Source organism: Pollicipes pollicipes, unplaced genomic scaffold (genome assembly GCF_011947565.3).
Source record: "Pollicipes pollicipes isolate AB1234 unplaced genomic scaffold, Ppol_2.1 Scaffold_4881;HRSCAF=5763_pilon_pilon_pilon, whole genome shotgun sequence".
In the NCBI taxonomy this organism is placed as follows: Eukaryota; Metazoa; Arthropoda; class Thecostraca; order Pollicipedomorpha; family Pollicipedidae; genus Pollicipes; species Pollicipes pollicipes.
In genome coordinates, this window is record NW_023596576.1 from 23,529,632 (window position 1) to 23,545,481 (window position 15,850).

General features: G+C 49.1%; 1 protein-coding gene across 1 annotated transcript in view; it reads right to left on the reverse strand.

The window, feature by feature from the left end:
- LOC119100137 (mitogen-activated protein kinase kinase kinase 4-like) overlaps positions 1 to 56 on the reverse strand; it is a 7,160-nt gene extending 7,104 nt beyond the window's left edge. Inside the window, exon 1 of the mRNA XM_037223247.1 lies at positions 53 to 56. Within this exon, the coding sequence (XP_037079142.1) occupies positions 53 to 56 (4 nt within the window). The remainder of the gene's footprint in view (positions 1 to 52) is intronic.
- Positions 57 to 15,850: the final 15,794 nt, after the last annotated feature.

Genomic DNA, 15,850 nt, shown 5'->3' on the forward strand with positions numbered 1-15,850 from the left:
CAAACGCTTTGTCGTTTTTGCAGGCAATATTTCCTATATTTCATCGCATTACTCATGCCGACGCCGCATACAGTATCCGCACTGTCATCTGAAAACTTCCTGCAGAGAAACCCTACCGCCCTGGTAGCGTAAGCATCCAAAAATGAGAGTCCCCCCAGCGACGTCAACGAAGCTTGGCGCGAAACAGCGCGGGCGGGAACGCGACCACTGCGAACTCAAATTCACCAAAATAATTCGGTTTTGGACACAATTATATTGACTTGCTTCACAAAGTTCAATGTATATGGGTCCGTCAGGTTATCACGCACGACAGCAACACAGCAAACGATTGTTCATTACGAGCGGTGCACAGGGTGGGACCGTGGGACCCCATCACCATCAGTTGGAACACACATGATGGCCCTGAGGGGAGGCGAAGTTGTGGAGCCAAGTTGGAAGATCAAAAAACAATCGCATTCCCAAAGGCTGCAGCGTGCTCTAGGCGCTTCAACATGACGTAGGAATAACTGTTTGTTTGACATCTTTGGCATGAAAGGTCTCGCGACTAATATGAGAAGGACAGCAGCGTGCTGGTAAAGGGTCATCAGAACCTATTGGCCCCCAAATCCGCCGTAGTTAGAGATCCAAAAGTTAAATGACTTCAACTCTCACATTCTTGATATGGCTGCTGTTTGCTAATCGGTGCTCAATTAATGATAAGTCACAGACGTAATTATAGGCTTCGTGCACAATTGGCCGTATTTTTTTCGGTCTGGCTCCTTTGCCTTGTTATATAGCATTGGGTAACTGCCATTCATCTTAGCGTCTACTTATGGCGGCCATCTTTTATAGACGAGCTGGTGTACGAAAATGTGCATAGCTGTTTAGCAGATGGCTCCAAAGGAATGGCTCGCCGCGTCTCGTGCCCTATACAGGGTATTATAACCTCCAGGTTTCGCAGCACGCTATTGTACCTACTCGCGGTCTTATCCTCCAGCTATCTGTAGAGTGTGCCATGAAAAAAGCTACGGCACTTTTTGAAACCTAACCGGGCTAACGGTCGGACCACGCAGAGGCTGCTGCTTATGATGGCAAACGTGATATAAGGCGCGCAACGTGCATGTCTAGATTGCTTTAAAAGCATGTGTCAGGCTATCAGCAGCGACAGCCACGCCAACCTGCAACAGCAGCAAACTTTTTTAATTCACAAACATGGCTCGTGGCACGAGATATTCAGGTGGAATTGAATGGTACTGTAATTTCTTGCATGATTTCCGAAGGATTCGCAAATTTTAAACCCGAAATACAGTCTTAAGATCAGCGTCGTCTTGTTTAACGAGCTCATTTGCGCCAGTCATGCTCCGGGAAGACTTTTATTGAGTAGGATCTAGAAGAGGTTATTCCACTTAAGCATAACCCAGGACATGTCATCTTCCGCGCACTGCGCCATAACACTTTCATTGGACGGTGTGTGGCCTCACCAGCAACAGCGACATCAAGCGTCAAAATTCCCCGCGCTTTCCTCACAAACCTTTGGGCACCCCGTTTCTTCTACCAGGCCGGAATACTCGGACGTGTTAGAGAGGACGGTTCCAACACACGGGATCGGCGCGTCATCGGTTACATCGTACGGTTGTCGGAACGTATTCCTCGATGTTGTCACATCTTAGACATCTGTATATAACAGACACATTGCTGGGCAAGACTCCCTGCCAGTTGCAGTTTGCAGCGCTGAGGCTGCGGACGCGGCTGAGTGCGTGTCGCCGCCGCCGCCGCCGTCGCCGCCGCTCTCCGTGACGCGTCTGCGTGACCTCAGCGGCTCGGCACCTGCCCGCTCGGCGGGTGCACAGGCCCATCGCAGCCAGCACAGCGCGCCGCAGCGCCGGCTTTCCTGCGCCTTTTTCCCGGTAGGGTCGGACCGGCGCGGGCGCGGTGCGGGCCGCCGCCCACGGTCACACCCCTGGCCGTGCCCATCCGGCACCACGCACGCCGACCAGCTGCGCCGGCTCCCCGCCATCGCGCTCCGCCTCGATCGCAGACTCGGGATCGGAGTACGCCGAGGCTGATCGAGCCCCGACGGCACGGTCAGAGTGACCTGGACGCCTCGCACACGGCCCGGTCCGCTTGCGGGCGCCTCAGACAGTCACCGACCGCCCAGCGGTCTCTCGAGCGCCAGGAAGCGCCAAACGCACCACGGCACAGTGGTCCGCACAGCCTTGCAGGATATTGCTGATCACAGTGATTACTGTGTGTTATGGCAATAATTGCAGCTGCGAAGAATGTTATGAAACCAAATGATATGCTTGTGAAATAACTTAAACGAAATAACAGTAGCACTGCACGTTAATTATACGCCTAGACCGTTAGTGTGCATTAGCTGTTGAACGATGAGTGGACTGTTCCATGACTTATGTGAGGAGCTGGGACTTAAGTACTCAAATGCTTGTGAGTGCGCGGAGCAAAGAGCGCTCGTATGAAATGGTCAGAACATTACTAATAGCCAGTAAGGTTCGAATGTCAAAATAAATGATTTGCAGATGCTGCGTATCCACGGTGTGTAGCACCGCATTTATGAATCAACGTCTAGGGATTGGCGTTTTGCTCAGGGCAGGTCCGAAGCATTCGACGTCCTTCCACTTGCATTAGTACGGCTGCGCTGTACACTATAAGCGTGAACATGAACTCAGTTGGTCCAATATAACAGTTCGTGCGCCCGCAGAGCGCCACGGAAAGCCCTGCGAGCAGACTGATAGTTTGAAACTCGTTTTGACGGGGGGGGGGGGGGCGTTCAGCGTGAGCCTGGCAAGCAGCTCGGTCTGGATGAGTCTGGTAAGCGGCTCGGTCTGGATGATCCTGGTAAGCAGCTCGGTCTGGATGCTTGACACACGCAGCCATAGCTACGGCAGTGGCACAGGCTGATGGCGATCGGACGTTGGAGCGTTTTTCGACAATTTCGGTTTGTTATCAGGTCATCATTTGTGTGTTTTGGTTCTTAATGCGCAATATACATTGTGGCTCATCGTGCTTCTATCGACTTGCCTGAACGGCCGCTTGCAATCCGTTTAAGCCGCGAAGAGATTTGACATTGCAACTCGATATGGAGTCGCTTGATTTACTCAAAGTACGCATACCACGTATTGGCCAGAAAAGCATCGACAGCGTTATAGAGCAACAAATGGTAAAATGAACAGAATTGCAAGCACCAGAGAGCTGCAAAACACATATCCACATTTCGTTTTTCAGAGCCATATGCTCTCTCAGTCCTCGCAAAACGCAGCCTTAAAACGCAGCGGGTCATTCCTTCCCTGCACGTCTTCCTTAAAACGCAGCGGATCATCCCTTCCCTGCACGTCTTCCTTAAAACGCAGCGGGTCATCCCTTCCCTGCACGTCTGCCTTAAAACGCAGCGGGTCATCCCTTCCCTGCACGTCTTCCTTAATTGCATATTTCCGTTGCTGTCGCGCGCTTTCAAGCATCTGGCGACCAGGTATGGCCGCATTAAACCAATGAAACCGCGGGCGACCGTGCTCATTAATAAGCGGCTCCATAACTCAGCCGTTCCCCCGACGATCCGGCGCCACGTCCCTAATTGGCGGCGCGGCCGGTGTGAAAGTCGACGCCGGCGTTGGCCGTCGGCAGCGGGCCGCGTCGCCACCGACGGGGCCGCGGCGCCGGCGGCGGCGGCGGCTCGGCGCGGCGGGAGGGGCCGCCGGGCCGGCGCCGGCCCCGCCGACCTGTTTCCGCGCCCGCGGTGTCCAGCCCGTCGACCTCGGAGACGAGGTGGTGCTGGATGGGGATGGTGGCGTCGATTATCCAGCCGATGCGTTGTTGGGTTCATGCATGGGCGTGAGTTACGAGAGACCCGTCAAAACGTTTCGATGCATTTTTAGCTGTATTCTGTGATCGGCAAACTGCTTTCTTATTGATCAAGCGATTGAGAATGGATGTGCAGCGTATGGGCCTAATTCACGTCAGCCGGATTGGATCATTTCACAACATGAATCACTGTGATTCCCATTCTTCAGTCATCCGTTTTCCTTGCAAGTCTAAAACACCAAAGGCCAGAATGGCCGATCATTATTCCGAGATATTGTCGGATATGAATGTGATATTGTCAGAACGAATCACTGTGATCTTCATTCTTCAGTCATCCGTTTTCCTTGCAAGTCTAAAACACTAAATGCCAGTATGACCGATCATTATTCCGAGATATTGTCAGATTTATGAATCAGACACCTTCGCTACCGCGGGGTAGCGAAGGTGTGTGACTACCCCCACCGACATCCCTGCACCCACTGTCCGACACGTTTCACCTCACGCGTGACCCGTAAGTGAGTCATGAGAGTGCACAGCGACGTGCCTGAGACTCGGGGAACCGATCAGGTCGACCCCCTGACCCGACCGGGTGAGGCGCGGTCCCACCAGACGCGTCGCGGTCCTCAGCCGCCTCCGGCGGTGCACGGATGACTCCCACAGTCGCGCACATCGGCGCTGTTTCAACAAACCAGACCAGGATTTCTTGAACCGAAGCAGTAGAGCAGCGACCCACGCCCATCATCTTTGTTGGTCTTCTTTGTCGGGATGGAACGTAGAACAGAACGCACACTGATCGGTGTCGGTATAGTACCAGAAGCCACTTGACTTAATTTACCTAAGTGACCCTAAGCGTTGTGTCGTTTTGTACGCGGTGGGCATAGTCTCTGTCACAAACACCACTGACGGATGCAAAGTCCACATTGTGTTGGATTCATTTTCTCTTGAACTGTCTGTCTTTTCTGTTTTCTGTCTGGTTGGTGGTAACTGCTGTTCACTTTTTACTGCAGATTCGAGATGTAAGTCGACTGTTCACTGAGTTCCGACAGCACGTGAGCGTCCATACGTCAGCAGATGCTGAGCTGTTCCTTCAAGTGAGCACTGGTTCATGCACTCGTCAAACAAAGAGACGGCAGCCGAAGAGATGTCAAGGCTAGGTATTAAGGTAAAACGCCTTACAACCTAACACGTTTAAAAAACGCGTTAGGTTGTAAGGTTGATGTCATATTTGATCATACATTTCCATCCTTCCACTTGACAGAAAAATGGACCACCAACCCGAATCCACCCAGGGGCTTTGTGATGAAGCATTCGCGTTGGGCAAGCGGTTTCTCACCACCTGAAGACTGCAAATCACGACCAGCAAAAATGCCTCTGAAAATAAACCACTTCTGTGCATGTAGTTACACAACACTCAAGCCATAATGACGACGATGAAATGATGATGCTGGTGGCGCAGACCACGGCATGTTTTTCAGCTATGTAATTAAATCAGCCCAGACTTCACGAACAGTCGTGCATGACGGGGACCCCGGCATGCCAGGCGACTCACACAGGCCGGGACTTGCAGACGGCACAGGACGGCACCACATTTCCTCGGCATAGAGACATTCTCGGAATGCTCTTACCCGGGCACGCAGTCTTTCTCGCTACCGTCTTCGTACCTGAGAAAAACAACAACGTACTTGAAGACGGGAGCAGGTGAGAATGTCCAGGATTGTAGGGTAGAAGGGTCGGGTTGACTCGTTCCTTGCCCTGCACCACATAACCGTAGCGTTCGATTTTACGCAAATGTTGGGGACTCGAGTCCCCCAAGTCCACCTTGAAGTGACACAACGGATGAATCCAAGGAGCTAGTTCACAATTGCGTAGGATCAAGCGGCATTTCCCCTCACTCATTCGTCACCCCAGCAAGGATCACCTCACCGGCCTCCAGATGCAAAGCACGAAGGTGATCGACAAAAGCAGCCAAAACGGAAAAGAGGAAGCACACGAAAAAGCGGCAGGGAGACCAGAAGCGTGGATGAGAGAGGGCGAGAGGGGTGGGGGTGGAGAGAGCGCGAGAGGGCGAGGGTGGCTTCAGCAAGGGACGCGCCAGGGGACGGACGCCGGGGCGGCGGCTGAGGTCGCCCATAATGACAGCTGCTCTGTAATCATCTCCGAGGCCCAGACTGGCCGGCGTCGGCCGGGGTCAGAGGGGGCCGGCGTCCCTCCCCTCTCGGCCCACCGCACCATTTGGGCCTGCCTGCCGGGCCCGGGCCGCGCCAGAATGGGACGGGCTCCAGCCCGAGGGCCCGACCGTACGTCTTCGGCGCCAGCCTGCCGCGGGGTGTGAGCACTAACGGCTGCCCGACCGCCCAAAGTGGCTGTTCAGGAAGTGCTCTGTCATTGTGTGCGATGCAGACGAAGACTACCGTGCATCAACCGGACAGCCATGCTGCCGTCGCGATAGTGTTTGCAGTCTATTGCAGTCGATAACCACCTACGCCTCCCGCAACTCCACATAACACAAAGACCAATTGGTGCACATCGACATAAACATGCCGGTGTGCGGATGCATTTGTCTTCGCATTAAAACTGTCACTGCTGTCTGCTCGTGACATGTGCACCGCTCAACAGTGCGGTGGGACATCGGCGCCGAGTGAGTTTGCTGGACGGCCCGGATGGGCGTGATCCATCAGCTGACCTAAGCTGGCCTAAGCCAGCTGGCCTAAAGCGGCGTGTCCGGAGCGGCCGCAGTCGAGGCCCCGTACCCCTTCCCCTGAGCAGCGCTCGGTAGGGCGCCAGGCGTCGGCGAATCGCCAGTCCAGGTCAGCTGCGCGGCGGAGCAGCTGCAGCTGAACTGTACCCGGCCGGTACTCTTCATTACAGGCCTGGTTCAGATGGCACTGTGCACTGCCTTCACGGTCACTGCGTTACTCAGGGTAGGGCCGGGGTGGGGTGTGGGGAGGGGTCAGGTCAGGCGGCTGCATCGCGTTACAAGCACCCATAAAAACAAACGGGTGTATGTAGTCCTGCCGCTCCAAAATTAACAATCCTTACAATCACCACCGTGTTATATAACCAAGGAATGGAAAAACCGCCACATAAATGTATATTCGGCCGCTGTGCCATGGACCACGACCGTTCCGCCCCGTGCGGTTATTTATAGCTTCAGATATTTACCTGAGCTTCACGTTTTGTGAGATAACTCATCACCGGGCTGTGACAACAATGGGCGGGGAATTCTTGAGGTAACTCGCATCAGCGGAGGCTTTCAAACCGAACGATTGCCCTGCCAGGCCTGAGCCACAACACTGACGACGCTATGGCCGAGCATGAGGAGCCTGCACGCTTTTTTCAACACACAACAGGCGCCAATGCGGGGGAGGAGGGTTCACTGAATACCGAGTCGTACATTTTTTGTCGAGATGTTCTATCTGATGCTGGCTACAGCAGCGCTATGTTTTGTACATTTGATCCCTGCACCAGCGGAAAACAGTTGCGAAGCAAAACTCCCCAATCTGCTTGCAGATACACATGTTTATAAATGCACCCTCTGCCCGTATGATGCATAAACGCAGCCTCTGTAGCACAGACATTGCGGGAAGAATGCAAACTGTGCTTGGTACTCAACCCATTGTCAATCTTGGGCGTCGGGACATTTATTCTAGTCAAGCAGAACAAACAAAGTAACGAAATACAAAGGTATTGCCACAGGACGCAGACTATATAGCGTATTCATTTAAGAACAGGATGCTTGTTGAAATGCGAACATTCAGCCAATCCGTGAGTAATGCCCAGAATGCACCATGACTGACGCGAGCGAATCACTTTTTCCGCGCTGTCTTAAAATAGAATGACATTTCATCGGCGTCCTGAAAACTTCGAAAACGCAGGCTCAAGCAAATGTTCGATATTGTCCCTCCCTTTCAATATCTGGTCTGTATCGGCTGATTTTACGAAATAATTGTTTCAGATTCCAAAAACGTTTCTGGTCGAAAAATACAGGCTCCAACGAAGGCTACCAACTTTTTTATCGTGCCGTTACGTAGACTGTGTGTCTCTGTACTCAAGCTCTATTGTTCTCCAGCCAGTATTTATAAACATGTGTATCTGCAAGCAGATTGGGAGTTTTGCTTCGCAACTGTTTTCCGCTGGTGCAGGGATCAAATGTACAAAACATAGCGCAGCGTTTCTGTTATAAAACATGTTAACATGCAAACAACTTAAATGTCATGTAGTATATGGAACATAATTAATGCACAAAGTATAGGTAGCCCATGCGACGACGCTTTACTGTGAACGAGTTAAAATGATTGGTGGCACAATACAATTCATTTTAAATTTCTACACAATGCGTCAAAAGTTACGGTATATCTTGGTTCTTACCAGAAATTAACATCGCCAGCCTGTGTTTATTCAAATGAAAATTGATAGCAAATTTTGAATACATTTTGACAAATAGCGGCGTAGTACGCCACAATAGTACCCCCCCCCCCCCCCCCTCCCACCCATCCGCACACTATAACCTCATCTCTTTGCCCATAGTGAAACGAAATTTTCAGATTACATGAAACGGAAAAGAGAAACGGCAAAAGATAGCAAAACAAAACGTATGGAATGAATTGGGCGCGTGCACGCTTCTCAACCATTACAATAATGAGAGCAGATCACAAAGCCGTACGGCGTTATAGCGCGGGGCGAGCATCTGCGCGGAGGTCTCTGCTCGCACAGCGCGGCCAGTGGCAGTGCCTGGTGAAATTGCCGCACCGCATCCGAACACAGAGAGTCTCGTGAAGGAGCAGCAGCGGAACACACACCCAGCGGTGCTCGCTGCTGGCGGCGTGACGTTGTGCACAGAAGGACAATGGAGCTCCAAGCTCGACCGGATCCTAAGGTAGACACGCACTGCAGCATGTTTTTCCATAAATGGGGCGGGGTGTGTCAGTGGCTGCGCAACACAGGCCGCATTCGACGACCTACCATGCCTGAGAAGAGCTACGATACGATTGTCACTGTGCAGAGAACCATGCCTTTGTGCTCTCTAGCACAGTCACAAATGAATACAAGGTGTGTCTCAAAACACGGTGAGAACACAAACTTAAAGCTAATGCTGGTTGTTTGCTGGTTTTGTCGTTGGCGACACTAAGTCAATGAAAAATAGCCCGAGAGTGCATTGAATAGGAGTTTTCGTTGGCCTCCATAATCGTTATCTATTCAAAACAACATGCTGAGCGAATGTTGCAGGGGGTGACTTTGGGATCAGAAGGAACTGGCTGGCCAAGCTCAGCCATTCACTGATACCACTGAAATCCCTTTCCTCTGTCAGCCAATGTTCACTTCATCTCACATAAAACACTCCTATTCTTTCCAAAACGCGACTTGCTGACTATGACCACGTTTCTGGTTGTTCATCCCTTAGCGTCTAAACCCTATCCACCGCAAGTCTAAATGCGAGTTACATACCTGCATGCTGCATGCTTTAATTGTGTCCCGTAAGCATGCCAGTCCTAGCTCTCGCTATTTGTATTTGTTTTGACTCATCTTTTGTTGAGGAAGCTCATGCTCTCCACATAATACGTCGAATAGACCGACAGGCGTCGAAATGCCTAACCTATTTATGCAGTGTGGAGATAAGCAAATGCTTTGTAGAAGCATTTAAGCGTCAAATGCAGGCATACCCGTAAATCTGTCATCATGAACACAAGCGCATGTCGCACACTGGTCAAAACAAGATTATTAAGTGCATGGATCGACTAAGCATGATATCGAGGATATGGCTTGGAGCGGGTTTTACGGCGATACCGCCCTGGGAACCGAAAGGCGCTCCGCTCGAAAACTGCTGAAACGAATCTTCCAAAGTTGACCATGAGAAAACATTACGGTGCAATACAACTACCATCGCTGGAGACGCAGCGATGAGCATTAGAGAGAGGTTTTTGAAATCACATACGCAAGATACACTTTACTGCTTTGCTGCGGCAGGTATATCCATTTGTTAATTCATCCCTTCATACCAAAGGTAAGTACGTAAACACCCCTTGTTTTGATACACTTTTTCTCGAAAAAAAACTTTAAAACCCCCTGCAAAACGAGTGCCTATCGTCGCAAGTAATGATGCACTCCTGCTGCTTTTAACATCAGTATTTTTCTTCGTATTCTGTGGCAATCTTCCAGTAAATTTTCACGTCTATGGATACCTAACTCAACCAAACGAATGTTCTACTCTACAGGCATCTAAATAAACACCAGGTACACATTCGGGGGCAGGTAGATTACGTCATTTGCATTAAATTCAAGACATAGTTTGTTTCCAAAGCGATATTTACTCCGCATGCCAGATAATAAGATTGCCAAATAGCCAGATGTCAAAACCACCAGTCACCTGCCAAAATAGTTTTGAGTCAGCAGTCAGCTGCGGATGTTGCGTGGAGTATGAATATTACGCAGGAGGATAACATACGTGAATCTGTCTTTGTCGTTCGTCTATAGAGCGGGTTTTCGACACGTGCAGTTGGATGTCAGTCATTTTTCGGCGTGGTACCAGCACTGCACGTTATCAGCATTCTTGAAGCCTTCAAAACTGGCGTTCCACTAAAACCTCGCACCTACATCTTAACTCACTCGTATCTGCTGACGTTGGCAACGAACATGTTTCGGACGTAGGTGATAAGAGGTGGAACGAAAAGCACCGCCGATAATGCCACGAGTAGGATCCGCAGGTCCAGGTCCACAGTTACTTCAACCGTCGTGCTGAGAATTTTCATGGCGGAAGAATAAATTTGCATGCTTCTGATGATGTTCTTGATATTTTGCCTGGCTCAGACACAGCGTGCTTTGGTTTACAACTAAGTTAGTCGCATTTCGTAAATGAACGTCCCGTAGTTAGAACGTTAGTCGCATTTCGTAAACGAACTTGATCATCAATGACGTTTCGAACAACTAGCATTTATGTGAATGAGCTCTTGTAAGCATTCAAAAAGAAAACAAACAGTCATGGCAACTAGCAATTTAATGAGAAACGCGCCACAAATGTGTGCATAAGGTTACAAAACCAAGGTTTAAAACAGCCAGGAAATTAAAAGAAAAGAATAAGCAAGGAACTCTGAAAAATTTCAGGAGTGTATTTTGCGCTAAACATGAATGCTACCTCGCGTTCTGCAAATTGTTAAAGTGAATCGGATCCTTTGACAACGAAAATTTGAGAAAGTCGGCATGTTTGATTCTGCTACAGTTATGTAAAGAAACAGAACATGCAATACATATGCGTAGCATGGTGGCAAAGGTATATCCTGTTGGGGCCACAAACCGAGCATAGCCGTGATTCCCGACGTACGAACTGAAGCTGAAAGTCGTTTACCATGAAAGGCGTATTGCCATATTTCCAAAAGCCCCGACCCATCATGTTCGGTAGGTTTCTCAGGGACTATGTATCACAAATTCTCGATGTTTTAGTTGTAGGTCAGCAATACACGAAACAGCACCACATGGTAACGGGAGTGTTTTCATAATTGTGCATGAGATATCCGAACAAGTGCGACTATTTGACAACGGAGACGACAAAAAACATGAATCGCTAAGTATGCTCGAATTCACAAGCACCTCCCAAGCTGGGGGGACAACCCCTCCGCAGCAATCATCGCTGGTTTACACCACACCACACGCCACCTGAAGCCGCAAGCCCCGACGAAGCGAACGCACCCTCAAGTGGCTCCTGACCTACACGCTCGAAATCCCCGTCACTGTCGGCTTTCTAGCCAACACGTGCACTGCAGCACAGGCGCGCACAGCCCGCCGTCCGCGCTCACCGAACACTCACCACCAACTGATCGCCGTAATCGTGCTAACAATTGACTGCCATTATCCTAACTGCGTTTAATTCGGTAATTGCGGTGCAGGCGATACACGAAACAGCACCACGCGAGGACGACACTTTGGGTGCGCACTGGGCGTGTATGCGTTCAACATGCCACCCTTCCTGTCAGCTCGACTGTTCGTGTCAGATTTGTGTGAATTGATTTTCACACAGCCATTGCAACTCGGTTCGCATGGATCGTTTGGCATCGTAAACAACAAATAGCACACACTGTTCGCGTTTTATTCATGGAGCAGCTCAACAAGATTTTAACAGACGGTTGGGTGCAAGAAGAGACCTTTCATATAACACAGGGGTGCTACAATGGCTTCTATACATAAACTGGATCGTTGATAACGGAGCACGGAGGCCACGACGAGGAAACTTCCGTGGCACCTACGCCATCTGTTGTTAGAATGTGGAACTATCAACTGCGATTCGGCCGGTCGCAAGAAGCGTGAGGAGAAAACAGTGGCGGGCCGCCGCAAAAAAACGGCCCGATGGTTACTTACGTCCGGGAGCGCATTCTCATAGTGCCCCAAGGGAAACGTGCTATCCCTTGTCAAATCTTATATGTACATTTACACGAGCCTGGGTGTGTGTAGCGGGGGGGGGGGGGGTGGTTATTTGCTCCCTTTAAGTTTTTTGCATAGTAGTTTCCGAAAACGCGGAGTAGCCTCGCCAAACTTTATAAAGCTGTAGGAATAAGTTGTTCAGTGCATTTTCGAGAAGAATTATTCACATGGATAAGTCTTATCTATGTAAAGCGCATGCTAGATATCAAAATATACTGTAAACATAAAGTTGTAGGCAACTGAAAAGTTGTCTACAACTTTACAACAACTACATCTCTTGTCATGAAAAATTACAGCTATCATGTAAGGTTACTGATCTATGGCCGGTCAACATCAGGCCGTAACCGCCAGAGAAGGGAGTTTCTACGGAATCATTCAATCTGTTAAGACAACAGAATGGTAGACGAAGCCATTTATCTCTGAGATAGTTCCTTAGACAATACTGAAGTGAACTGAGGATTTCAACAAATTCCATTCACTCGGGGTCAGGTGTGACGGTCAGACCGAGGCCTAAGTCAGCTCGCTGTCTTCCTCGAGAGCCTGCTGTATGAGGTAGCTTCTGGTGCTCATTTCGAATCCATTAATAGCAGGGCCCGCAGCAGACATCTTGCATTAACTTCTTAGAGGTCCGAGTAGGTAACTGGTCTAAAATGACCCATGTCAACATTTTGTTCCAGGAACATACCACCAATGCAATTTTTGGCGCTGATTCAAATGCAAAAGTTAAGGCTGTTTCCTAGGATTTTGGTCATCATGACCTTCTAAAGTTTAAGGAATATCACTGACCGGACGAACGAACGGACGGGTGCGGACGGGCGTTCGATACCTTCACAGTTAAAATGTATTCAATGCAATCCATCCGCTACCCAAATGGGGCAATACCCATACCCACCAGGAACAATCATTTATACCCATCCGTTACCCATCCGCTTTCATTTTCCAGAGCAGTTGCAAAGTGAGTGCGCTTGGAGCTAATTATTGCTAAAATTAGCATAAGTGGCAACATTCTGCAATGCTTCTTGGCGCACCTGTCGGACGTTATTTATGCGACGACGTTAACGTCTTGCCCTGTTAGGGACTGCCGCGCTCGTCGAGCACCCGGGCTAGCTCCGACGGTCGGTCGCCGGGTCTTGGGCCACAGGGAAAATGGTGAATAACCTAGCTAACATGGGTATAAATGTGGAACCGTTACACATATTTATAAAACCAACCGGCCCTGATGTCACCATTCATTCCTCAACAAAAACTGCTTTAACAATACCAAATCGCGAAGAATCAGATAATGTTTTATCTAAATTGGACTTCCAGCCAAACTAAGACATGCTGCGAGAAAAAGAAACGCCTGAGGTGCTGTACAAAATTGAAAGGTAAAGTGAATATAAGAAAGGTGTAATAGGAATAGCTATAAATAAATAAAGAATAGAAAAATAAATAAATAATAGCTATGAATGAATATAAAGCACACACCCATAATATGCATGGGTGCATATTATGGGTGTGTGCTTTATATTCATTCATAGCTATTATCTATTTATTATTTTATGATTGATATGACCATTTCAGTTCAATATATATATATATATATATATATATATATATATATATATATATATATATATTGAACTGAAATGGTCATACCACGCGACTAAAACATATAATTTAGGATAGAACCCACACACTAAAGGTGATTAGCATTACCCATTGCTTAAGTCGGCATTGCAACATGCATTTCAAAATATTGCGTGCATGTTGAGGAAGTTTACTGCTAGGAGACTACTCAGCTCAATGTTATGGAATGCAGTGTAGCCTTGAGATATCAAAATTCGTCGGAATGCTCGTGCCTCTACTGAGAAACGCTCAGTTCATTTCGGTTTCCCAACGCATCAAATATGAACTGAATTAAAATAGTTGTGTCGCTCGGCTGAACTATATTTCAAAGTGAAGCAGTCCCAGCCTAAGCGTTAGATAGCCTTGGTCCCAGCTAAAGTTCGCAACGATGATCCAGTAGACATTTGGGACGTGATAGCAGGAATGGCGTTCATAGCATGCAATGTTATGCGGTGACACACGGGTCTTACATGTGGTCTGTTAACCTTTGAGATATTCAATAACCATTTATAGGTGCGAATTGCTACACATTTACCATGTCTCAGCCACTCCCCCCTCCTCCAGCGTCAAGAAAGCAACACCAGCAATGTTTGCTTCCACCACTGCAACCCTCGCCATCGCGTAGTGAATAACACTCATAGCCAGCCACTTCGATCCGCACCCAGATCACCACATGTATCGCTAGGCGCCTGCAGGAAGGGCAGACGAAAATGGCCTTTTGAGATACATTTCACCTCTGTTCGCTGGTCTACACCGCGAATTTCGAGGTAAAACGAAGCTAGTAGGACTTCTGTGAAAGAGAATGGATCAGCGATAACCTCAGATAAAAGAAGAATCAAATCCCAACACGTCTGTGACTAATTTACTTGTCAGATAAGTCCCGTATTTCTTATATCAGTGGATTTCTCCCAAGGGTTAGGTCAATGATCAGTCCTTAACGTGTCAGTACGCGTACCGATATCTATATTTTCCAGAAATCTGTACCCATCCCAACCCATCCAATCATCTATTGAATATGAGCACCCTTAGATTTCACAAAACCGTGGCCACAAAACACCAGCCAGTCGTTCTCAGGAGTCAATGACACCAAACAACGGCCTGAGAATTAACTGGCCGGAGAATTAACGTCCTATACGATCTGTTCCGCTCCATATAACACCCCGCAGAATGACGACGCCACCGCGGTGATGCAGTTGGTTCATGCGCGTCAACAGCGGCAGGGGTCCTTAGTTCAAGCTTGACCTTGGCAGGCTGTTCCTGGACCAGTTCCTACTCAGGAGCTGACAGCAACTGGGGAGTGATCGGCCAGCCGCAGGGTTACTGATGTATCAACCAGCGCCCGCGGCGGCTCGTTCACTGGCACAACCTGCCTTTAAATGCACGCCTCATTCTTGTGGCATTTCCCAGGAGCACTGCCTTACTACACGTTACCTGAACCGTCCTCTTCGCCGGGCCCGCGGAATCATAATGGCCCCGTGCGAACGCACAAGTGCCGCCCGGGGACCCTGACAGCAGCGTGTGGCCGAAACTGTCTCACAAGGGGGACAAAAAATGAAACCTTTGCCGTGTTCATAGCGTGCATGTGTGCGGCGCATGCATCTAACGAGCCGGTGAGGCACTCAAGGGCCATACTGCAAATTGTAAAGGAAAAACGATCGCCCGACAACCCCAGACCCAGACCCAGAGATGGCAGATTTTAAGAAATATTCGTTGTTTTATCTCTTTTATTATAAACTTGCCACCCCGGGGAGTGTTTTTCCCAGCACCTCACGCGGGTATGCTCCACATGACATTTCTCCGTGACATCTTTGTGAGATCGTGAGATTTTTGTAGGCTGCATGCGGTGCTCGACATCCAGCATGCCGTTGCTATATTAGATATACAAGTAACCATCTCTCATTCACTGTAGTGATGGCTTTGCTTCTTTTTACCTCATTAACAGCTTCGAGTTATTATTTTTAAAAACGTTACACAACTGACAACGTTCTTCTGCTGAACATTGACAAGTACGCGCACACGTAATGATTTCTTTGGTACA